Raw genomic sequence first — 23965 nt, forward strand, 5'->3', positions numbered from 1 at the left:
TAGAGAGAAGGACTCAAGCCAGATTTTAGAAGGCGGGGGTGGAGGGGAGGGCATCCCAGTCAAGGGGCACCGCCAAAGCAAAGGCTTTGTCCATAAAGTCCAGAAAGTGAGAAGCTCCTTTGGGGAGCTCTCAGGCAACTAGAAGTCATTCCTTCATACGTTAGATCTCATGGGGAAGACTATCTCCACCTTTTTGACAGGTGAGGACACAGGCCCATACACGGCCAGGGATTTAGCCTGATCACAAGGAAGCCGGACAGGCACCGGAATCCAGATCTCTAAGCCTAGACTGAGCGCTAAAGGGCAAGCCTCGTTGCCCACTGTGGGTCTACACGTATTATCGCTTTAGTGGGTAAGAGCGCTTTTCCTCCACCCTTCTCGCCCCCGCCCCACCGCAAACACAGCGGACAACTCGCGCGAGGATTACCAGCCCCTCCTAAATACGGCAACAGAGCCTGAGCAGCCCCGCCCCCGAAGAGTCCCCTCCTACCCCACGTGATCTCGCCCGGCACAGCCATGGCCGCCTAGGTTCGATAGAAACGATACTGATTGGACAGTCGAAAGACGACCCGCCTTCCAGTGGGCCTTTCTGCGCACGCGCACGGCACTCTTGGTCAGTGAAAAGATGGAAAGCGGCCGTGTTGCGTCACTTCCTCCGCCCCTGTTTCAAGGGATAAGAAACCCTGCGGGTGAAGTTCCTTCTTTCCCAGGCAGCTGCCGAAGATGGCGGAGGGGCAGGTACAGGCTCTGCGCGGGCCGGGGCGGTGTGGGGCCGGGTGGGGTCGAGACCGGACCGGGGTTGGACCTCTTTCCTCTCGTAAGTGTACTGTGGAACTTAAGATCGATAACAGCAAAACAGAAAGCTTTCGGGGTAAGAGGAACCCAAAACGGGAATATAAAGCGGTTTTTACGCTCTGGGCTGGCTAGAATGCGGCATCATTTTTCCCCCAGGGGGCAGTGATCGGGGCTTCCAGCACAAGAAAAGTTATTTTAAAACTAGGCCTAATTTACCTTGATCTTGGCCGGGTCTTGGCCGAATTGGGCCCGTGGGTCCGCAGCGGTGGGGAAGCACGCGGAAGGCAGCTGTGCGGCCAGGGGACGAAGAGAAGCCGAGGATTGGCCAAAATGGAGGGTACTTCCGCCCAACCCAAGGCGCGGGTGGTTTCGGCCTCGTGGGAGTGCGCATCAGGGTTCTCCTGCAGCTGTGGGTATTTTAGCGCGAAATCTTTGCAGTGGGTCGAGAGAGCTCCTGCCTACAGGGCATGCAGGCACGAGTTGCTCTTTTCCTTTCTCTTGGGGGTCGAGGAACTCTTCAAAGGTCTGCTGGTGCTGGAAACAGGATTGTAATGAAATGTTCACAGCACTGGGATATCCTTTGTCCTTAACGACCTGGAGGCCCTCAAGGACGGCAGCAGAAACTTAACTCTGACTTTGCCCAGGCTTCTTGTGTAACCTATTAGATATTAAAGGAGGGGATGGCTCTGGAAGGGGTGTACCTGTGATGGGTCTGTGGTTCCGGAAGGAAAACCACGTTTGGGACCAGGCAAGTGGTAGAGTTCTCCGAACCTGTGTCCCTGTATTTCCGGCGCCTGGTATAGTTTGTCTTGTATTTTGTGTAATTCAGTTCATTTATCATAGTGTTCCTGAGGCAGATATTGGAGATTTGGGGGGTTTTGACCAAAGTCACATTGTCAGGAAGTCTGGTTTTAGGTTCTGTCGCCTTTTACACTGGCTTCCAACAATCATAACATGTATAGGAAGCCCTTGGTAAAGAGTTGGGACTTTTACTCTTGACAAGAAGTTGAGAATTGGCGTTTGAGCAGTTCGGGAGGATGCAAATCTAGTCAATACCAGAGCCAGCCAGGGCTTTTGACTACCCTTCCTGGCTTCATCCGCTCTGAACCTTCACGCTAGAAAAGTATCTTTGAGACCAGGACAGAATCAGATTCTATCGAGATTCTACGGCTTGTATCCAGATCACAGGTTCTTCTGCCTGGAGGATCAGTATTGCCAGTCTGGATTCAGATTGTAGCTCATTCGCTGACTGTCAAGCATAATCTGGGCATAAAGATTCTTGCCCTTCAAGCGGCTGAGATGTGAGGGGAGTCCTTTGGTATCTTCTCCCACTCACTGAAATCCTGAGTCAGTCATTTGCTCTCTTGGCCTTCTCTGTAAAGTGAGGCTTAGTTCCTAGTTCCTGGGTCTCCTACTTGATTAGCAGGGACCCTGGGAGGTAGATGAAATGAACAAGTAGGGAGGAATGATTGTTTGAGGTGGGGAGTCAAAGCTGTGGGTCCTCTGAGCCCTCTCAACCTATCTCCAACAGGTCCTGGTTCTCGATGGCCGAGGCCATCTCCTGGGCCGCCTGGCGGCCATCGTGGCTAAGCAGGTGCTTCTGGGTAAGTCTGCCCCCTGCCCATAGCTCCCCCAGACATGAGCTTCAAGGTCAGTGATGAGCAAAAATCACCATCTTTCGTTTGAGTCTAACGACCATGAGATCAACCCCATGCACCGCTCTGAGACCTGCCAGCTTCCTCCCCTCCTAGGCTGGGGGCTCTGGGCTCTGTCAGACTAACAAATTGAACTTAAGCATGAGTCCAGCTCCGCCGATTGCTGCTCTGTGACACGGGGCAGGAGACTCCGTTCCTGCCTTGTGCATTGTGGCCAGCTTGAGACTGGAAGGAAGGAGCCTCCTTTCTGGGTCCTTAGCAGTAATTGGGCCTGTTTCCTAACCTTTGACCTTGATTGTCTCATTTTCCATTCCCTCTAGGTCGAAAGGTTGTGGTTGTGCGCTGTGAGGGCATCAACATTTCTGGCAATTTCTATAGAAACAAGTGTGAGTGAGGGCCTGGGAGGAGGGCTGGAGAGGGTGGACCTCTGTGGGGCTCACGCTTCACGGGCTTGTAAGCAGTCCCACGGTGGGGGGGGGAGGTCCTAGTCTGAGTTCCCGAACACGCCCCCGGAAGTAAGGTGGTGTGCTGCCTTGGAAGGAGTTACCATCTGCCTGCGGACTCTTGAGGCCTCACACACTCTCCCCTCTTCCCAGTGAAGTACCTGGCATTCCTCCGCAAGCGGATGAACACCAACCCCTCCCGTGGCCCCTACCACTTCCGAGCCCCCAGCCGCATCTTCTGGCGGACAGTGCGAGGTGAGCTGGGCCTGAGGACCGCAGGGGCTGATGGCGCGGGTGGCCGGTGATGAAGACTTTCCCACTCGTGTTCGAGTTTCCCAGCCATGAGATGACTCCACATGCACTACCATCTGAGGCCGCCTGCCTGCCGGCCCGCCCAGGTAGGACAGTGGGGTCCTCGCACGCCCCGCTCAGCAGGCCTGTTGTCCTCTGCCCACAGGCATGCTGCCCCACAAGACCAAGCGAGGCCAGGCCGCTCTGGACCGCCTCAAGGTGTTTGATGGGATCCCGCCACCCTACGACAAGGTGAGCACGACCCACCTCCCTCAGCGGCATCCTTGTGTCTGGCGTCCGTGATGTTCTGAAGTTACCTACATTGTTTGATCCTCGTGAAAACAGCACTGGCTGAGACGCCTGCCCCAGCCAGCCTTCTTCCCTGTCTGTCCCTCACTCCAGGTCTCTAAGTCCCTCTCCTTCTCTAACAGAAAAAGCGGATGGTGGTTCCTGCCGCCCTCAAGGTTGTGCGTCTGAAGCCTACACGGAAGGTGAGTTTTGGGGTCCCAGGCTTCCTGGGGGGTGCACCTAGGGCCCTAAGACTGGCAGATGATGGCTTTTTCTCACGATGGTCTGCGGATGCCACTGTGGGCAGTGCCGATAATGCCAATGGCTCAGCTGATGCCAGGAGGAGCAGAGAGCGTGCCAGGGGTAGCTGTGTCTCTTTGAGTGTAGGCTTGCTGAAAAGTTGTATGGCTGGCCTGGGATCCTCTAGGACAGGATGTCAGCGCCCTTCCCCTCGTCACCCTGGCCTCGTTTTCTTACAGCTTCGTTTCTCTCTCTTCCCCCCAGTTTGCCTACCTAGGGCGCCTGGCTCATGAGGTTGGCTGGAAGTACCAGGCAGTAACGGCTACACTGGAGGAGAAGAGAAAGGAGAAGGCCAAGATCCACTACCGGAAAAAGAAGCAGCTCATGGTGAGGGTGGGGCTGTGGCTGGAGGGGCACCACATTTTCTGGGGCAGGGTCTGGGAGCTGATTACTCTTGACTTGGGTCTTTGTTATGCCCTTGGAAGGCTCTGCCTAAGGCCCGGTGTGGGTGGCCCCCTGGGATAAGGGCAGTCCTAGGGAGCAGCCACTAACCACCACCTGTCACCTTGACCCCACAGAGGCTACGGAAGCAGGCCGAAAAGAACATAGAGAAGAAAATCGACCGATTCACAGAGGTCCTCAAGACCCATGGATTCTTAGTCTGAGCCCAATAAAATTGACTGTTTCCTCTTCATGCTTGGCCTGGCCTGCCCTTCCTCCATCGCCACCCTAGGATGTGGGGGACCCCCAGGGGTGCCATCCAGGTGCCACAGGCAGCCTGGGGCTTAGAAGACTGGGTATAGCGAAGGCGCCTTAGCCACTGCTGTTTGAGAAAGGCCTTTTTAAAAGCATAGACAGTCGTAAGGGCTGTGCAGGCAGAATTTGCCTGTGACGTATTCATTCATGAGAGTTTTAGGACATGAACAGTTCGAACAACCAGTGCTGTTGCCATACTGGCAAAAGTGAGCTGGAAGACCTAATTGGAAGGGTCATTCACGTCACTTACAGGGAGTCTAAGCTTCCCGCATGGTCAGGTACTATACTCTGCAGCTGTTAGGATGTGAGAGAATGCGTGGGCAGCACGAGTTGGGGTTCTAAAAGGCCTTCATGGAAGGGAAGTATGGCCCAAGGCGTCACAGGCATTGCCCTTGTGTCTTCCCTGTATTTTGTGCTCCAAAACTAATAAATTATTTTTAAAGAAATTTGGCGTCTTTGCAGTGTGTGTCTGCCATAGAGGCAGGCCCAGGGGAGCAAGGCCCTCGGCTGCTGGGAGGCTTTGAAGAATAAAACTGGCTGTGCTCTTTCTGCAGATGATGGATTAGAAACTGCCTTTCGTGGAGGAGTTGACCTTTGTAGAGATTGACATGCCAAGGAATTTGAGATGCCTATGGGATTGGTATTTACGACCTGTAGAGCCTGGTGTTGCCCAGTTTGCATAAAGTTGTCTTCCCTAATTCAGCTGCAAAGTATGGAATTGCCACCATTCTCTAAAACCGGTTCCTCACTGTGGGGCATGTGGTCTCCCAGTCTGCCACACCAGGCCACGCTTAATGTGAAGAAATGGACGAGAGAACATTTTGTAAATGGTTAGGCATTAGAGAAAGTGGGATTTGGAAGCTCTTGGTTCTTTGTAAGATTAAAACTAGGCTAGTTAGATCTGCCAGCGTAAGTCACTGAAAGGGTAAACATTAGGGTACCCAGCCCTGGACAGTCACCCCTGGTCACCTCTCAATACTTGACCCAGGTGGGCCCGCATCCCTATCTTCCTGAGGAGGGTTGTGTGTAGTCAGCGGTGTCAGCCAGGATGACACCCAGAGGGATCTGTGCTGGGAAGAAAGCTAGATTCATGCTGCCCTTGGGACTGGTGGGCAGTACTGGCTAGTTGGTTCACGGGGCAGATCATAACTTGGTGCACTGTGCCATTCTCTCTTGCTTAATCTCCAAAATGTCTAAGACACCACAGTGGCTTAAATTTTCTCTTAAGAATCATTTTGCAAGTGGGTGGTTCCTTACCCCTCCTGGGGCTCCCGCTCACCAGCAGAGCTGCCTACAGAAGCAACTGAAAACCAGAGTTTGTCTTAAGTTTAACAGGACTGCATGTAAAAGCAGCACAATATAATTCCCTGGAAACCACAATCCCTTATATTTGGCTTAAAAATGTAAAACTTGCCACTTCTAAAGACGCCCACCATTAAAAAGATGAAGACGGGTCAGACTGGGAGAAGTTATTTGCATATCATCTCTTGCAGGACTTGAATGCCAAATATATAGAAAAACTCTTTAAAATTCAGTAACAGAGATAACCAAATAAAACTTAGGCCAAAACTTGAAAACACGTTTCACCAAAGAAGATACACAAATGCCAATAAATACATGAGAAGATGCTCATCATTCCTCAGAATGCAAATGAAATCTCCAGGCATAACCTTAATCATTCCTGTGGGACAAGTACAGGGAATCAGAACCTCTGGGCTAACAGAATGAACGTTTGCAAAGCTCCAGTTCCATCTTGCCCAACTGCCCACAACCAAAGCACCCTCCAACAGAACGTGACGCGCCAGTCCCAGGTCAGTCTCTTCTGGGCTATAGCAACCCTGGAGACCCTGGTCTGTGGGTGGGGTGTAGGGATAACGTCTTGTTTTAACAGACATTTCTGTGGTCACTGGGGAGGGCAAGGGTCTCCAGGTCTCCTAGCTTTTGGGTTTCTGTTGTGAAATGCTAGTAAATGTCTGAAATCTGGCAGAGACAGGGAAATACGCCCTCAAGTGGTAACTAGAGTTGGCTGAAGTTTATTATCGCGCACCAAAGCTGTTCACACTGCAGTTCAAAAAAATCGATGTGGTGGGTTGTAAGCAGCCTTAAAATAATAATGAAATTGAGGGGCTTCCCTGGTGGTCCAGCGGTTAAGACTCCACGCTCCCAATGCAGGGGGAACTAGATTGCGCATGCCGCAACTAAAAAAAGAAAGATCCTGCATGTCACAACTAAGACCTGGTGGAGCCAAATAAATAAATAAATAAATTAAATAATAGGGATGATAATGAAATTGAATAGAAATGAAAAGGAAAAAAATCAGTGTACTACAGAAAGGAAAGGAGAGAGTTAAAAGACTTAAAAATTAGAAAAGAGGCAGAGAGGAAGGCAGAGGAGGGTGAGAGAGAGGTGTGTGTGTTTGGTCACAATGCAAAATGCATTTCCTACTGTGGGTTGTGATCAAAAATGTCTAGAAACTAAGGACCTAAACATCTCCGATTTGCCCTCACCCCTTCAGAGTGAAGCAGTATTTCTTTTCTTTACTTTTCCCTTATCAAAATCTCACCAGCTGCTCTGAGCAATTTGCAAAATATTGAGCATTTAAGACACCAGACAGTAAATCATACCTAATCTCACCACCTGGAGATGTAAACCCCCAGGGCAATATCAATGCATTTCCTTCCAGGCTTTTTTCTAAGTTAGAAACTTTTATGCAGACTTTTATATGTAACTTTTGTACATAGTTTAGCACACATTGTAGACAGCAACTCCGGGTCCTGCTTTTTTTTTTTTTTTTTTTTTAACTAAAGATCATAAATCCTTTCTAGGTCATTCAAAAACTCCAGAACTTACTTTTTCTTCAAAAAATAAATTATAAAGCTACTACTACAAGGTCACTGGGGGGAAGACATAGCAGGTTCTAAAATGAAAAGTCCCTCAATGCTACCCCAGAGGGACTGAAACAATGATAATTAAAAATGTATCATTCATCACCTATATGTGGAATCTAAAATATGACACAGATGAACTTATGAAACAGAAACAGACTCACAGACATAGAGAACAAACGTGGTTGCTATGCGGGGCTGGGGGGAGGGATAGATTGGGAGTTTGGGATTAGCAGATGCCAACTATTATATATAGGTTGGGAAAACAAGGTCCTACTGTGTAGCACAGGAAACTATATTCAATATCCTGTGATAAACCATAATGGAAAAGAATATGAAAATGTATATATATGTATAACTGAATCACTTTGCTGTACAGCAGAAATTAACAACATTGTATATCAACTATACTTTCATAAAATAAATTTTTAAAAATGTATCGTTCAAAATTCACAAAGCTATTAAGTGTAAAAGAAATTTAAATAATTAAACTTCAAATGATTTTTTGTAGCATTTATATTTCTGAAGTTATTACAACTTAAAAGACATCATATATATTATATATACATATATATGCAACCAGCCTTCGCTGTCTATAAGAGCATTTTTTATGTTGATAAAAAATATTCTAAATCTTCACTGTTCAATATGCAAGCCACTAGCCACATGTGATTACTGAGCATTTGCAATATGAATAGAATGAGTGAAAAATTGAATTTTAAATGTTATTCAATTTAAATAACCACATGTAACTAATGGCTGTTATTGGACAATGTAGTCTGTAATACCTAAAAAGATAAGCCACAACTATATCATGTAATAAGCTTTAAAAAAATGCATTAAACAACAAGGACCTACTGTATAGCACAGGGAACTGTATTCAATATCCTGTGATAAACCATAATGGAAAAGAATATGAAAAAGAAATATATATGTAAAAAAAATGCAGTCGTCCTATAGATTGTCCATAAACATTTGAATAAATGGGTCATGCTGTGCCTCTTGTTCTGCACTTTGTTTTGTCCACATACAAATTCAACAGAGGGTAGAATAGTTTGGAAGACACATTGGCAGATGATAACAGGGTGACAGCGATTGCTTCTGCAGAGGGAAACTGGGTGCGCGTATCCAGGGAGAACAGTGAGGGAAAGAGTCATCTTTCACAATTTACTTTGTACTTTTAGAATTTTGTACCATGTGCATGAAATCCCTATTCAGAAGTCATCGCAAATTTAAAGATTAAAAAATGAAACGTGTCTGGCAGTGTTTTCATTTCCGGATTGGTTGACTTACCTCATGTTTATTACGTGCTTGCAGAGTGGTCCACGATCAAGCTATGCCAGGATTTACCCATCTGCCTGTAAGTGGACATTTTGGTGTATCTAATACTCCATTCATTCATTTGGTCAGTTATTCAACAAGGACAAACTGAGCACCTACTATGTGACAGTCACCAGAAGCCCTGGAGAACAAAGGCAACGAAAATTCCTGCCCTCATTTTAGTGGGGAAGAGGAAACAAAGGATAAATAAGAAAGCATGAAAGGCGAGGGGGCAGGGGGAGTTTGGAATTAACATATTCACACTACATAAAATAGGTAAATGACAAGGTCCTGCAGTATAGCACAGGCAACTAAACTCAATATATTGTAATAACATAATAGAAAAGAATCTGAAAAAGAATATATATACATATATATGTATAACTGAATCACTTTGCTGTACACCTGAAGCTAACACAACATTGTAAATCAACTATACTTCAATTTTTTAAAAAATTGAAAAAAAATCAAAAGAATAATATTTTGTGACCTGTGTATAAGTTTGTTGGGAGCACAGATTTTATGTTCTAAATGCAATGCTTAAAAAAGTTTTTACTAGGGAATTCCCTGGTTGTCCAGTGGTTAGGACTCTGCGCTTCCACTGCCATGGGAACTAAGATGACACAAGCTGCACTGTGTGGCCAAAAAAAAAAAAAAAAAGTCTTTACTAGACTCATAAGTGAAGAAAACAAAACTCATGTTTTCTTCTAGTACATTTGTGGTTTAATTCCCCAAACCCACCTAAATTTTATCTTTACACATCAGAAATTTACTTTGGCATACAGTAGGTAGTAGAAATCCAACTTTATTTTTTTTTCAGATGGTTGCACACTTGTCCTAACACGAAATCACTGAATATTCTGTATATTCCCCGTGGGTTTTATTATTTATTTATTTATTTATTTATTTATTTATTGTGATAGGTAAGAAGTGGATTTATTTAGAGAGAACCACACTCTGTGGAGTTAGAGCACTGGGAAATTTTAGACCAAGACTTAACTAAGGAAAGAGGCATTAGACACCTATCCTTGCCAAGGTCTGAAGTTTGAAATCTCCCAACAAGGTGCAAGTCAGTTAGAGTGTGGACAGCTGTCAGGGTTGGCTTGAGACACCGGGTTCTTGCCACCACTGCCCAGAAGGGGGCCGGGTACCAAATAGGTGCTCATTAAGTGTGAAGTGACTGTAAAAAGGACTCAAATCTTCCTTCTTCAAAAGGTTACAGATTAAGAACGCTGGAGCCAGACTGCCCAGGTTCAATTCCCACCTCTGCCTCTCATTTTCTGCAAAACCTGGAGCAACTAATGCCTCAGTTTCCCCATCTGCAAAATGGGAATAGTAACCGAACCATCCTTAAGAGTGTTAGCACAATGCCAGGCACATGGCAATTGTTCTGTTAGATTTTGCTTTACAAGAATTTATAAAACAGTAAATTAGTATTCAGTTATAGACGTGCACTGACCAACGCAGTAGATACTAGCCCCATGTGGCTATTTATATTTAAATCGAATAAAATTAAAGTTAGGGCCTTTCTCACCTTCTGGGATGGCCCACACTCTGTCTGTGGAGTATGTTTCTCTCTAAATAAATCCACTTCTTACCTAAAAAAAAAAAAAGTTAAAAATTCAGGTCCTCAGTCGCACGCACCCCACTTCCAGTGCCAGTGGCTACTGTGTTGGACAGCGCAGATACAGAACATTTCATCACAGCGGAAACTACTATTGGACAGCGCTGTTACAGACAATCAGTTAGAAGGCCTTTTTATTTTTTTAATTTAATTTAATTTAATTTTTCACGAAACCATTGTCTGGGGATGAAATGGCCCATAGAAGAAAACAACGTTCATTAAACAGCACAAAACTCGTGGGTAGTGCCCGCCCCTCACAAAGATGGCGGCGCCGCAGAGCATGCATGCTCCTAAGACTTTCCGGTCTCCAGTCCTGCAAAAAGATGGCCGCCGCCACAACCCATTTAAACCCTGAGCGGACACAGCCACGCTGTCTCCAAACCCCACGTGGTCCCACTCCCCGCAGAAACAAGACCGCCTCCCGACAACTCTCGCGATAACAAGGCTGGCCACTGTTTCCCAACGTGACCTAGCGCGCTGGCGCGCAATGATGGCCTAAGAGTCTCGCGAGACAGTGTCTGTCGCTTCCCGCCCCTCTGCTGTAAACGTCATGGTAGCGTCCGTGCGGTCTCCGAATCGCGTGCTTTGGTAGGGCAGTCCGTCAATCAGAGTCTCGCCAAGGCTCCGCCTCAAACCGTGTTACCCTGCCCCTCTTTCGTCACTTCCTCTCTAGCTTCTGTGCAATCGATAAGGAAACCCGGAGTCCGCTGCGGCTTTCCTTTTTTCAGGCGGCCGGGAAGATGGCGGACATTCAGGTTCGGGCTCGGGGCTGACGCAGGCCTAGCGGGGCCCGGGCTTCAGGGGCGTGTCCTGGAGACCGGGAGTCCGCGCCCCAGTTTGGGGGTTAATTCTGGGCGTCCTCGATTTCCCAGAGAAATTTGGGCAGAGGGCGCGTGTCTTGGCGTTAATATCGATTGGCGCCTCCTAAATCTTAGGAGCTCCGCATTCAGGGTGTAATTAAGGCTCAAGCGTTTTAGGCGTTATCTTTTTTAAAACCCAACGCTTACGGAGTGTTTTTCTGGAGGCCTTAGGCTGTAGGGTTAGCCCTGTGAGAACTGAGTCCTAAGGGCTACTCCAGGGAGCCCATCGTTTTGCTATTTAATTTTGGAGCCATATATATAATTAATAAGGAGTGACTCCTGGGTGGGTATCTTTGTGTCTTGGAGAACAATTCTTGCTGAAGGGTGTCCAGAGTATTAGAGGGATGATTCTGTATCTCTGGGTTTTAAGGGGTGAATTCTGCAGGCGGTGGAAGGTGCTTTACACCGTAAATACCGACGTAACCCCGGGTTTAGAGTTGAGTCTGGGTTAGGGGTAAATTTGGGTGAGTGCAGCGTTTGGGGAGTTAAATACTGCGGAGGATGAGATCTGGGGGGTTTGTGAAGCTTTCCAGACCAGGTTGCTGCCTGCTGCAAGCTTACCAGCTTCCACCTCATCCTTGTAGACTGAGCGTGCGTACCAAAAGCAACCGACCATCTTTCAAAATAAGAAGAGGGTCCTGCTTGGAGAAACTGGCAAGGAGAAGCTCCCGCGATACTACAAGAACATTGGTCTGGGCTTCAAGACACCGAAGGAGGTATGGGGACCCTCAGAAGAAAGAAGAAGATCCCTGTTTCCCTGCACGTGTGCCCAAACTTGAGTTGCCCTACCCACATCTGAGTGGCTGTTTGCAGGGGCTGCTGGGAATCGAAGTTTTTGTGTCTACAGGGAGGCCACACCCCTTGTTCTTTTCAGGAACTACCATTCAGGGCCCGCTAATCCTCCTTATCCCTTCAGGCCATCGAGGGCACCTACATTGACAAGAAATGCCCTTTTACTGGTAACGTCTCCATCCGAGGGCGAATCCTGTCTGGTAAGTGAGGACCTCTGGGGGCTTGCGTTCAAATTCTCGGGTCTGAGGGAGGAGGGCCTGGGGACCCTGAGACTCCGGGGTCCTGGGTGAGTTAGGGGTTGGCAGACTCCTGGTTGTGGGGGGCACTGGCAGATGATGTCTGTTATTTTCACGATGGTCTTCAGATGCCCACCCCGGGCACTGCTGAGAAAGCAGTTGGCACAGCTGATGCCAGGAGCAGGGCTTCTTGGGAACCCTGCTCAGCGGCCCCCGATTCCCAGCATGCCCTGGGCTGCCCACGGCTCCCTTCCCTGTGGGGCTTGACCCGGGGTCTGCCCCGTCCCCCCAGGTGTGGTGACCAAAATGAAGATGCAGCGGACCATCGTCATCCGCCGAGACTACCTGCACTACATCCGGAAGTACAACCGCTTCGAGAAGCGCCACAAGAACATGTCTGTGCACCTGTCCCCCTGCTTCAGGTGAGCGCGGTGAGCCGCCCTCCCAGGCACAGAGGACGGGGTGGGCTGCACAAGACTCTGAGTGACTTGGGATGTGCCTTGGCTGTTACAGGACGCCCTGGCTGCCGTGTGAAGGTAGTCAGCTGTGGGGGGCGGGGGCGGTTAGTGAGGGGACCCTGTATTACCATCTTTGGGAGCCTCCCGTTCTCTGCAAAATGGAGGTGCTAGTTGGAGGTCTTCTGTCCTGGAAGGGTTGGAGCATTCTCTGCATGGGATTGAGCTTGGCGCCTTTCATAGTTATCGCTCAATAAATAACGACAGGGCGGCGTGCAGTGCAGATGGCACTGGAAATAGCAGCTTGGTTGGGGTTTGGAGGAGCTAAAGGTGACAGGCCTCCGCCTGGAGACAGTGAGAAAGGCGCCTTTAGGGCCTGCTTGGGGCAGAGTCCCTCTGACGTGGCGCTGCTCACCCCCACAGGGACGTCCAGATTGGTGACATTGTCACAGTGGGTGAGTGCCGGCCCCTGAGCAAGACGGTGCGCTTCAACGTGCTCAAGGTCACCAAGGCTGCCGGCACAAAGAAGCAGTTCCAGAAGTTCTAAGACCAGACCCCTGCCCACTGCCCCAAACAAAATAAAAGTTATTTTCCCAGTCACGGGCCAGGTTCCGTATCCATGCCCTTATCAGAGGGAGGGGGTGTCCCTGGGAATTAAGTGGGGTTGATGTGAAAGATGGGGCTGTTTTTCATCCTCTGGGGGCGTAAGGATGGGGACCAAATCCTGCTTCCTGCCCTCTCGTCTCTGGGGGAAGACAACCTGTACCAAGATGCTGCCCCTCTCTGGTCTTTTGGTCCTTGTCAGCTTTTGGTGTCGGAGTACCTAATGCCTTCTACTTGGTGTTGAGCTCCCCCTGCAAGTCTCTGGGGAGGAAGTGAGTGAGGGTGGAGGTTCCTGGGTTCTCTAGACGCTGGGCCCTTTCTAGCCTCCGAGGGGAGGGTAAGGAAGAAGTAGTGGCCCTCTGGGCTTTGCTGGGGGTCGGCACGTGTTGGGTGCGCTTGAGGAGTGCACAGCTGCGCGGTTCGCAGCTATGAGGGCCTTGACTTGAACCTGGGACTGTACCCTGCCAGGGAAGGAGTGGGGCGGGGAAGCAAGGCACTCGCCTTCCCCCGCTGCGTGCTCCACCGTCCCCTCCCAAGTGGACACCATGCCCATTTGCAGATAAGCAAACTCATCTGAGGGGGCAAGTTCTCTGCCTGGGGTCCCCCAAGGAGTACCTGAGCTCCACGTGTCGGATTATGGACACTTTCTTTGCCTAAGGATGCGAGTAAGGAAATTAGCCTTTAAGATAACTCGCTTAGTAAGGCCAGCCAGCAGTGCGTGGCTGCAGGCTGCTCAGAAATGGATAGGAAGTCCGTGGAGGTGGGACTGATCTGGGACAGACCAAGTGGGGTGGCCTTGGGTGAGGAGAGAAACTGGAGATGGGGAGAAAGAGGGCAGAGCCAGGCAAATGAAGGGGAAGAGATTTCTGACAGCGCCGGACGTGGTGACCTTGACTGTCGGGAAAAACCTGGGAGATGGAGAGAGCTTAACAGTTGGTGATGACAGGAAGGCTTTCTGTTAGAAGCAGAGGAAAATGGGGAAAGGAAGAGGGAACTTGAGTGTCAGATACAGAGATCAGGAGAGAGATGTGGGTCAGAGACCTCAGCTGAACACTGAACAGGGACGGAGACCACAGCCCAGGGACAGACTCAGATTCCAGAGGCAGAGATGGGCCTGGAGAACAAGACAAAGAGGCACGCGTGGGGTGGGTGACAGGTGCGGATGCAATGAGAAACACCACAGAGAGGGACCCAGGGCCTTCGGGATCTGAAGCAGAAATCCTCACCAGAGCCACAGCCGGGCAGAGATGGAGGCACAGGCAGAAGGGAGGTGCCGGAGTCGCCCCGCTGCCTTCACCCCTGGGGGCCTGGCGCTGCTGGGGTCCCCAGGTCCCTGACCCCCATGCCTGTACCAGGGACTGAGGCACGCACTGGTACAAGGGTTGGGAGACAGGGCCGTGAGGAGAGAGGAGCTGCCGCTGCTGCCTCCCAGGACTTGGCCTCTGGGCCGGCCCGGGGGCTCCTTTTTACCCAGGCCCGGCGAGGGCGGCGAGGGCGGGGGTTCCTGCCAGAGGAAGCGGGGCCGCGTCAAAGAGGGCAGGAAGGGGCAGGGACGGGTCAGAGGGGGGAACCGCCCTGAGGTTCAGCCTGCACGCCTGCTCCACCCAGTGCTGGAGGGATAGAGACCCTGAGGAGGGGGACTGGGACCCAGGGGCGGGAGGACAGAGCTGCGGAGAGGGAACAGAGACCCAGCGGGGGATCTGAGGCCACTCCAGGCGCCCACACCCACAGGTGTTTCCGTTTGGGGTGGGGCCGCCGTGTTTACAAAAACAACAGCCCGGCTCCCCTGCTTCCTCCCCGCGCGGCGGGTTCCTGGGCGTCTCCTCGGCACCCCATCATCAGGCTACCTAGTGTTGGGTGCAGCCCGTGTGCCTGGTGGGTCAGCTCACAGACTCCAAGGAGAAGGCTCCCAGGGCTGTACCCGTTCTCTGGCCTGATGAGTGGGAGAGGACGTCACCTGCCTTTCTTAAGAGAACTGTGACAGCTAGAGATTCGACTCCTAGTCCCAGGTCACAGCCTCGGAGCTTCCCCTCTGCCTACCTGCCCGCCCCCACCCTCACTGCCTGCACCCCTGACTTGCTCCCTCCTCTGAGCCTTTGCACTGGCTGTGCCCTCTGCCCCGAGGAGCCTCTAACCCCAGGCTTCCACCTGGCTCCCTCCCTCATCCCTTAATCTCTAATTCTCACCGACCTCTTTCCACTTGGAGAACCTCCAACCCTCCCAATCTCCCTTTCCTGCTTGAGTGTCTTACATAGACAGGAAAACCCGTTTATGGCATATTTGTTGTACAAATCCTGTATGATATTGCACGTTTATTTGTTTACCTGTTGACCCCTGGAATACAAACTCCAAGAAGACACGGAATCTCTGCAGCCCCAGCGCCTGGAACAAATTGTGGGTGCTCCAAACATGTTTAGTTGAGTGAATTTATTTATTTATTTGTTTGTTTATTTTTGGTTGCACAATTCCCTGACCAGGGATCTAACCCAGGCCCTTGACAGAGCGCCGAGTCCTAGCCACTGGACCGCCAGGGAATTCCCGGAGTGAGTCCATTTAAAGTTAAATCCTCACATTCTCCCAGGCCAGGCTTGACCCCTAGTGTTACCCGAAAACTGGGTTCACCTCTTGGTGGGTGTCAAGCCAAAAGACACAACCGAGCCAAACACCAGGAGAACAAAGGATTTATTACCTGCAGCAAGTAGGGAGAACACCGGGGATCTTTCCCAAAGCAGTGTCTCCGCAACAGCAAAATTGGGGAAGTTTTAAGCTAAGGGCACATGCATATTCAGGAGGGGGCTGGAGCAGAGAATCCAGCACAGAATTGGGGCAAAGGTCGCCAGAGTCCAAGCTTTAGTTGATTGAAGTCAGGAGGGTCAACGTTTTTCTGTCCTTCACCTGGCTGGGGGCCTTAGTTCCCGAAGAGCTCAAAAACTGTATCAGACTGTTCTGTACATCCCTTGAGGAGGAATTAGGACTCTGCTTTATTGTTGAACTATTGTTTCTTGACTGCTTTTCCTTTTCCCTTTGTTCCCTAACTTCCCTTAAGATCAAGGATTACCGAGACCTGTTCAAGGGCAAGCATTGCAGCCAGGCTTAGATCACAAAACGGCTTAAGCCAAAATGGCTTCTCTTATGTCAAGAGAGCCATTCCTGGTTCTTTTTTTCCGGGGACCCACTAACCTATCTGTTTACACTAGGTCTCAAGGCATGGAGTAACCGGAAGCAGTGAACATGCTCAGAAACCTCCAAATGTAAGCATTAAGCCTGCAGGCTCTATTCCAGATTCTAGCCCTGCTGTCATTAGCTGCGTGACCTTGGGACCTTGGGCTTGACTCCCCCGAGAACCACAGAGCTTCAGTTTCCTAATCTGTAAAATCTTGCCTCCCTGCCCCATTGGGAGGATGAAATATGCTCACCTGTGTTGTTTGCGGTAGAACTAGTTCCAGTAAGTGATACTTCTTAGGGAAGTGATTATGTCGCATTCCTGAGCCTGTTGTTAGAACCAAGCCCAGTGATGTCTTGGTGTAGCAGGCCCTGAGTCCCCTTGGACAGGCCCAAGGACAAGAGTCTTTGGCAGGTGGCCCCAGAGGTATTAAATGGTTGTGCAACCCTGGGTCTACTATAGCAAATCCTAGTGGTTTGTCATGGGATCTTGAGACTATTTTAGCATGCTTCTGGAATATTCTATTGCATGCCTCTTATAGGAGGCCCCAGTGGCCATTTTGCAGGGAAATTAACTCCAAGCGCAGTTTCATAGCAGGGTCCTGGCGTATGATGACAGCGGGTGTCAGGCCTGTTACATGAAAACAGGGCAGATATTGGTTATATCATAATGTATCATGGCCTCACATCTGTCACAGCAGACCACAGGAATGTTCTACTGTAGTCAGACTGGCGAGCGTCATTGCAGCCCCCTGTGGTATTACAGCAGGACGTAGTAATAATGGATTATAGTGGGACCTCAGGGTCTTGTAGCAGGTTCTGTTGGTGGTTGCGATACCCAGGTTGTATGAGAGCCGGCGCATGGGTATTATGTGTGGAGCGGGCACCAGGATTCATTTAACTGGCCCTGAGGTCTATGAGTGGAGTCTAGGGAAGGGGGATCGGAGCAGGTTCGTATGTTTGAGCAGCCCTGCTGCTATATTTTAACACTGCCTTGAGCCCATCAAGGGAAAACCCTGGGGTCTCACATTACAGGAAGTCCCAGATCCCAGACCCACGGATTGTTTCAGGGGTGAATATAGATTCTGCGAGAACATTCTAACAGGATACCAAGGCCATTCTAGAAAAGTTTTAGGGACATATTAAACCAGCCCAGGGTCATTCATTATTGGCTTCATTCATTCTGCTAATGTTTCCTGTGCTGGCCCCTGGGGATGTAAGAGTGAGCAAGACAGATCCAGGGCCTGGTGTCTACGAGCCTACCATCAAGTGCACCCCTGGGGACCTTAACAGCATCCTGAGGTGGGGGGGCAGTATGGGGAACAGGTTATTACTATGCTCTACTACCTGCCTTGTGCCAAACCTTTGAGTCATTAAAGGCTCTCTACCGAAGTAGGTACGATTATTATCCCATTTCACAGATAAAGAAACCGAGGCTCAGAGAAGCCCACCTAGAAGAGGCAGGATTTGGTTTTGAACTCAGGTGTGATTGCTTTCTGGGGTCAGTAGGGGGCACTACAGTGCAGGTGCAGAGAGGAGGGGAGAGGAGGGCTCAGTAGCTGTGGCGCACGGGCTTAGTTGCTCCGCGGCATGTAGGATCTGCCCGCACCAGGGCTCGAACCCGTGTCGCCTGCATTGACAGGCGGATTCTTAACCACTGCGCCACCAGGGAAGTCCTATTTTTTAATTTTTAGGTCGCACCAGGCAGCTTGCGGGATTCCTCAACCAGGGATCCACCCCGGGCCCACGGCAGTGAAAGCACAGAGTCCTAACCACTGGACCACCAGGGAATTCCCTGAGGGTCCTTTTTTAGTGGGGTCTCAGGATGAGGGAGCAGCAATCTAGCTGGATGAGGGGCCACGACAGCAAGTTCCTGGGAAATGCGGAAAGTTTCTTGCCTGATAGGGATGTTATAGAATGTCCTAGAGAGTCTGTCTAATTGTTTCTATTTTTCTTTTCTTTTTTTTTTTTTTTTTTTGGCTGCATTGGGTCTTTGTTGCTGTGTGTGGACTTACTCTAGTTGCAGAGAGGGGGGCTACTCTTCGTTGAGGTGCACAGGCTTCTCATTGCAGTGGCTTCTCTTGTTGCGGAGCAGGGGCTGTATGTGTGTGGTCTTCAGTAGTTGTGGCACGTGGGTTCAGTAGTTGTGGCCCATGGGCTTAGTTGCTCCACAGCATGTGGGATCTTCCCGGACCAGGGATGGAACCCATATCCCCGGCATTGGCAGGCGGATTCTTAACCACTGCGCCAACAGGGAAGTCCCTGTTTCTATTCTTCTGTCTGTCTATCTGTCTACCTGCCTACCTCCCTGTTTGTCCATCTGTTTTGTCCGTCTGTCTCTATTTTTCTATCATCCATCTGTCTGTCGGTCGGTCTGTCTGCCTGACTGCCTGCCTACCAACCTATCTGCCTATTTTTCTATCTATCATCTATCTCCCTACTTACCTACCTACCTGTCTTTCCATCTCTCTGTGTCTGTCTGTCTATCTGTCTTTCATGGGGAGACAGTAATAGAGAGAACCCAGGAGTGGGCCTGGGGAGCCCCGCTCAGCTTTCTGACAGAACCTGAAGGATTCGCTCAGGCTCGGCAGTGGGGAGCGAGCCTGGGGCCGAGGGCACTTTGTGACAGTTCTAGAGTGGGTCACAGCAATTGTTCTGAGAGGGCTCAGGACTGATTTAGCAGGATTCAGGGATAGCGTGGCCAACTCCATGGGATGTTGGTGTAGCCTCCTGAAGACTCTATCACTGGGTCTCAGGATACTATCTGGGACCCAAGGAGCTTGGGGGTGGGAGGCTGAGATTTCCAGAGACCCAGGGGCATGGTAGTGGCCTCTGGTGATGGTCCAGGAGAACTCCAGGGACACCAGTGTTAAAATTAGTTATGTCCATCAACAGAGGAATGGTTAAAGAAGATGTGGTACATATATACAATGGAATATTACACAGCCATTAAAAAGAATGAAATAATGCAACATGGATGGACCTAGAGATTGTCATAATGAGTGAAGTAAGTCAGACAGAGAAAGAGAAAGAGAAATATGGTATGATATCTCTTACAGGCAGAATCTAAAGATAAATGATACAAGTGAACTTATTTACAAAACAGAAACAGACTCACAGACTTAGGTTACCAGGGGGGAAGCGTGGGGGGAAGTGACAGTTAGGGAGTGTGGGATTGAAATGTACACACTGCTTTATTTAAAATGGATAACCAGGGACTTCCCTGGTGGCGAAGTGGTTAAGAATCTGCCTGCCAATGCAGGGGACACGGGTTCAATCCCTGTGCTCTGGTCCAGGAAGATCCCACATGCCGCGGAGCAACTAAGCCCATGTGCCACAACTACTAAAGCCCGCGCACCTAGAGCCCATGCTCCATAACAAGAGAAGCCACTGAAGTGAGAAGCCAGCGCACCACAGGTAAGAGTAGCTCCCACTCGAAGCAACTAGAGAAAGCCTGCACACAGCAACAAAGAACCAAAGCAGCCATGAATAAATAAATAAATAAATAAAATGGATAACCAACAAGGACCTACTGTATAACACAGGGAACTCTGCTCAATATTATGTAACAACCTAAATGGGAAAATAATTTGAAAAAGAATAGACACGTATATGTATAACTGAATCATTTTGCTGTACACCTGAAACTACCACAACATTGTTAATCAACTATACTTCAATATAAAATAAAAAGCTAGGGACTTCCCTGGTGGTCCAGTGGGTAAGACTCGGTGCTCCCAATGTAGGGGGCCAGGGTTCGATCCCTGGTCGGGGAACTAGATCCCACATGCCTCAACCAAGACCTGGTGCAGCCTAAATAAAGTAAAAGTTAAAAATTAAATCACAAAGCTAAACAAAACAAAACAAAAAAACTAGTTATTACAGCAGAGCTGTGCAGGGTGTGATGGGCAGTGGAGCAGGGTGCTGGCATGGCTGTGGGATCTTTTTGTTGTTGTTTTTGCAGTACGCGGGCCTCTCACTGTTGTGGCCTCTCCCGTTGCAGAGCACAGGCTCCGGACATGCAGGCTCAGTGGCCATGTCTCACGGGCCCAGCTGCTCCGCGGCACGTGGGATCTTACTGGACCGGGGCACGAGTCCGTGTCCCCTGCATCGGCAGGCGGACTCTCAACCACTGCGCCACCAGGGAAGCCCGCTGTGGGATCTTGAGGCCATTAGTGGGCCAACAGGCCTCAGAGTGGGACTAGAGGAACATCACATTTGGGCTCAGAGAGCATTTAGATGAGTTCTGGGGCATCTTTGTTTTGTTTGTTTTGGGTTTTGTTTTTCTGAGGACCATGCCCCACAGCATGTGGGATCCTAGTTCCCCGAACAGGGATCAAACCCGCGCCCCCTGCATTGGAAGCGCAGAGTCTTAACCACTGGAACGCCAGGGAAGTCCCTGGGGCATCTTAAGGTAGGACGTAAGTGGGACCCTAGTGTGATGGTTTTTTGTTTTTTTTTTTTTTTTTTTTTTTTGTGGTACGCGGGCCTCTCACTGTTGTGGCCTCTCCCGTTGCGGAGCACAGGCTCCGGATGCGCAGGCTCAGCAGCCATGGCTCACGGGCCCAGCCGCTCCGCGGCATATGGGATCCTCCCAGACCGGGGCACGAACCCGTATCCCCTGCATCGGCAGGCGGACTCTCAACCACTGCGCCACCAGGGAGGCCCAAGTGTGATGGTTTTTAAGCTTCAAGGAAAAGTATACCAAGGTCTTGGGAGACATTGTCACAGACATTGACCACTTTTTATCAGGGTCCAAGGAACATCAGAGTAGGGTCCTGAGAGCCTTTAAAATGAGAGCCCAGGGGCTGGAATGGTGTTCCGGAGACATAGCTGGATCCCAAGGGACATAGAGGGGAAGGCTGGGCATGGCAAATCCCCCAAGGTATTTTAGGACTCATGGAACATGAAAGCGGGATCCTTCAGCATCAGGGTGGATCTCAGTGGATATTCTAGCAGGACCCAGGGAGAGTAATGAAATGAATAGAGGTCCCTCACTCAGTTGAATATAGATTTACCATCTGTCATTATTAAACACGTGTCAACTTGGCTGGGCCACAGTGCCCGGATGTTTGGCCCAACATTACTCTGGATGTTTCTGTGAGGGTGTTTGGGATGAGATTTACACAGAAATCAGCGGACTCTGAGTAAAGCCAACTACCCTTCAAAATGTGGGTGGGCCTCATCCAATCAGTTGAAGGTGGTAAACTCACCTCCCCCCCCCACAAGCAAAGGGGAACTCTGAGAGCAGACTGCCTCTGGATTTCATCTGCAAGATGAACTCTTCTTGGTTTTCCAGACTGCCTGCCTTTAGACTTGAAATGTAACTCTTTCCAGAGTCCCCAGCCTCCCGGCCATCCCTATCAGATTTTGAACTCATCATGTCTCCACAATCACGTGCGCCAATTCCTTATACCAAGTCTCTCTCTCTCTCTCTCTCTCTCTCCCTCTCTCTCTCTCTCTCTCTCTCTCTCTCTCTCTCTCTATATATATATATATATATATATATATATATATATATCTCCTGTTGATTCTCTTCCTCCAGAAAACCCTGACTAATACATCATATGACCTAGCAAGTCCACTACTCCTGGGTATATACCCAAAAGAATTGAATACAGCTATGCAAAAACAAAACAAAACAAAAAACTTGTACACAAATGTTCACAGCAGCATTATTCACAATAGCCAAAAAGTGGAAACAACCTAAATGCCCGTCAGTTGATGAATGAATAAATGAAATGTGGTCAGTCCCTACAATAGAATAAATACTATCCACCTGATGAATTGGGAGATTGGGATTGACATATATACACTAATATATATAAAATAGATAACTAATAAGAACCTGCTGTATAAAAAATAAAGGGGGCTTCCCTGGTGGCGCAGTGGTTGAGAATCTGCCTGCCAATGCAGGGGACACGGGTTCGAGCCCTGGTCTGGGAAAATCCCACATGCCGCGGAGCGGCTAAGCCCGTGAGCCACAACTACTGAGCCTGCGCGTCTGGAGCCTGTGCTCCGCAACGGGAGAGGGCGCAACAGTGAGAGGCCCGCGCACCGCGATGAAGAGTGGGCCCTGCTCACCGCAACTGGAGAAAGCCCTCGCACAGAAATGAAGACCCAACACAGCCAATAAATAAATAAATAAATAAATAAATAAATATTAAAAAAATAATAATAAAGTAAAATTAAAAAAATACTATCCGCCCATAAGAAGGAACGAAGTCCTAATACAGGCTACCATGTGGATAAATCTTGAAAACAATATGCTGGGGAATTCCCTGGCTGTCCAGTGGTTAGGGCTCCGTGCTTTCACTGAGATCTTCCACAAGCCGTGCAGCGCGACTAAAAACAAACAAACAAACAAAAACAGTATGCTAAATGAAAGAAGCCAGACACAAAATGCCACAATATTGTAGGATTCCATTAATCTGAAACGTCCTGAATAGGCAAAATCCATAGAGAACGTAAATTTGTTGTTGCCAGGGGCTGGGGGGAGCAGGGGCCCCTTAACGTCTCTGGGGTCCCCTCTGGGGTGATGAAAAAGTTCTGGAACTAGATAGTGGTGATGGTTGCACAACATTGTGAATACACTAAATGTAACCAATAGTAACTCCTTTGTTTTGTGCACTTTACCACAGTAAAACAAATGAATGGGAGCATTATAGCAGGAGTGTGGGCTGCCGGTGGGCGGTTGGAGGGTGCCCCGAAGCATGATATAGTATACTGGGTCTGTGCGTTATTAAGGCCATATCAGAAGATATTAAAGAACTGCAGGCGCACTTTAAGGGGCCCCTTGGGGGAGGGGTTGGAAGGAGGAAGTGTGGAAGTATCTGGAGGGCTTTTATCACAGCAGGAGCTAGTGACGGGCGTTGGGGGTGGTGGGGACAGACAGCAACGTAAGAAGGGGACACACACAGACCTCCCAGTTTGGGACTCTGATAACGTTGATTCCCAACGTCGTCATGAATTTGCTGGGTGGCTGACGCCCTCAAGATAAGAAAATAAGGGAGCAACAGAGAGAGAGAAAAAAAAAAATGACAAAAGTTTCTAGAGAGAGGCCGAGACCAATACTCAGACAGGCTGGGCCCAGGGCCCGGGGTGTGCCCTGCAGCTGGGGGGCGGGGTTGGATATTCCTGGAGTCGAGGAGCCGTCTCCGGACAGGATGTGAGAGAGGAACTGGGGTCTCTAGTCACGGGAGCCAGCTGGGGCCGCAGGAGGGAAGGGATCGTGGCTGCCGTGAGCAGAGCTGGGGCCCAAGACCGAGGGTGGAGAGGGCCGGGCGCCCGGACTCCAGGGTCTCAGGGAGGAGGGAGCCGGGGATCTGGACTTTGGGGTTTGAGGGAGGAGGGGCGCGGAGGGGGGCGGTCGGGACCCGCGGGTCTCAGGGAGGAGAAGGAGGCGGGGCCGAACTCCGAGCAAGGAATCTCAGCCTATCCAGGCTCTGTAACTAATTAACCAGCTCGGATCCAATTAAGGGGTGAAAGTTCATCGAGGAGGAGGACCTTGTTGTCATCCTCCGGGATCGAACCCCTCCGCCCGCAGTCGCAGGCGCGCGG

General features: G+C 49.8%; 2 protein-coding genes across 2 annotated transcripts; both read left to right on the forward strand.

Moving 5' to 3' along the window:
* Window positions 1-663: 663 nt before the first annotated feature.
* On the forward strand, window positions 664-4406 carry RPL13A (ribosomal protein L13a). Its single transcript, XM_079724005.1, has 8 exons — window positions 664-738; window positions 2327-2399; window positions 2771-2836; window positions 3047-3148; window positions 3351-3436; window positions 3616-3675; window positions 3977-4099; window positions 4291-4406. The coding sequence occupies exons 1-8, from the start codon at window positions 724-726 to the stop codon at window positions 4375-4377; spliced, it is 612 nt and encodes a 203-aa protein (XP_079580131.1). The 5' UTR covers window positions 664-723; the 3' UTR covers window positions 4378-4406.
* Window positions 4407-10981: 6575 nt separating this feature from the next.
* On the forward strand, window positions 10982-13236 carry RPS11 (ribosomal protein S11). Its single transcript, XM_079722942.1, has 5 exons — window positions 10982-11052; window positions 11742-11873; window positions 12074-12149; window positions 12478-12607; window positions 13064-13236. The coding sequence occupies exons 1-5, from the start codon at window positions 11038-11040 to the stop codon at window positions 13185-13187; spliced, it is 477 nt and encodes a 158-aa protein (XP_079579068.1). The 5' UTR covers window positions 10982-11037; the 3' UTR covers window positions 13188-13236.
* The last annotated feature ends 10729 nt before the right edge of the window (window positions 13237-23965 follow it).

The sequence above is a fragment of the Hyperoodon ampullatus genome (genome assembly GCF_949752795.1).
Source record: "Hyperoodon ampullatus genome assembly, chromosome: 18".
In the NCBI taxonomy this organism is placed as follows: Eukaryota; Metazoa; Chordata; class Mammalia; order Artiodactyla; family Ziphiidae; genus Hyperoodon; species Hyperoodon ampullatus.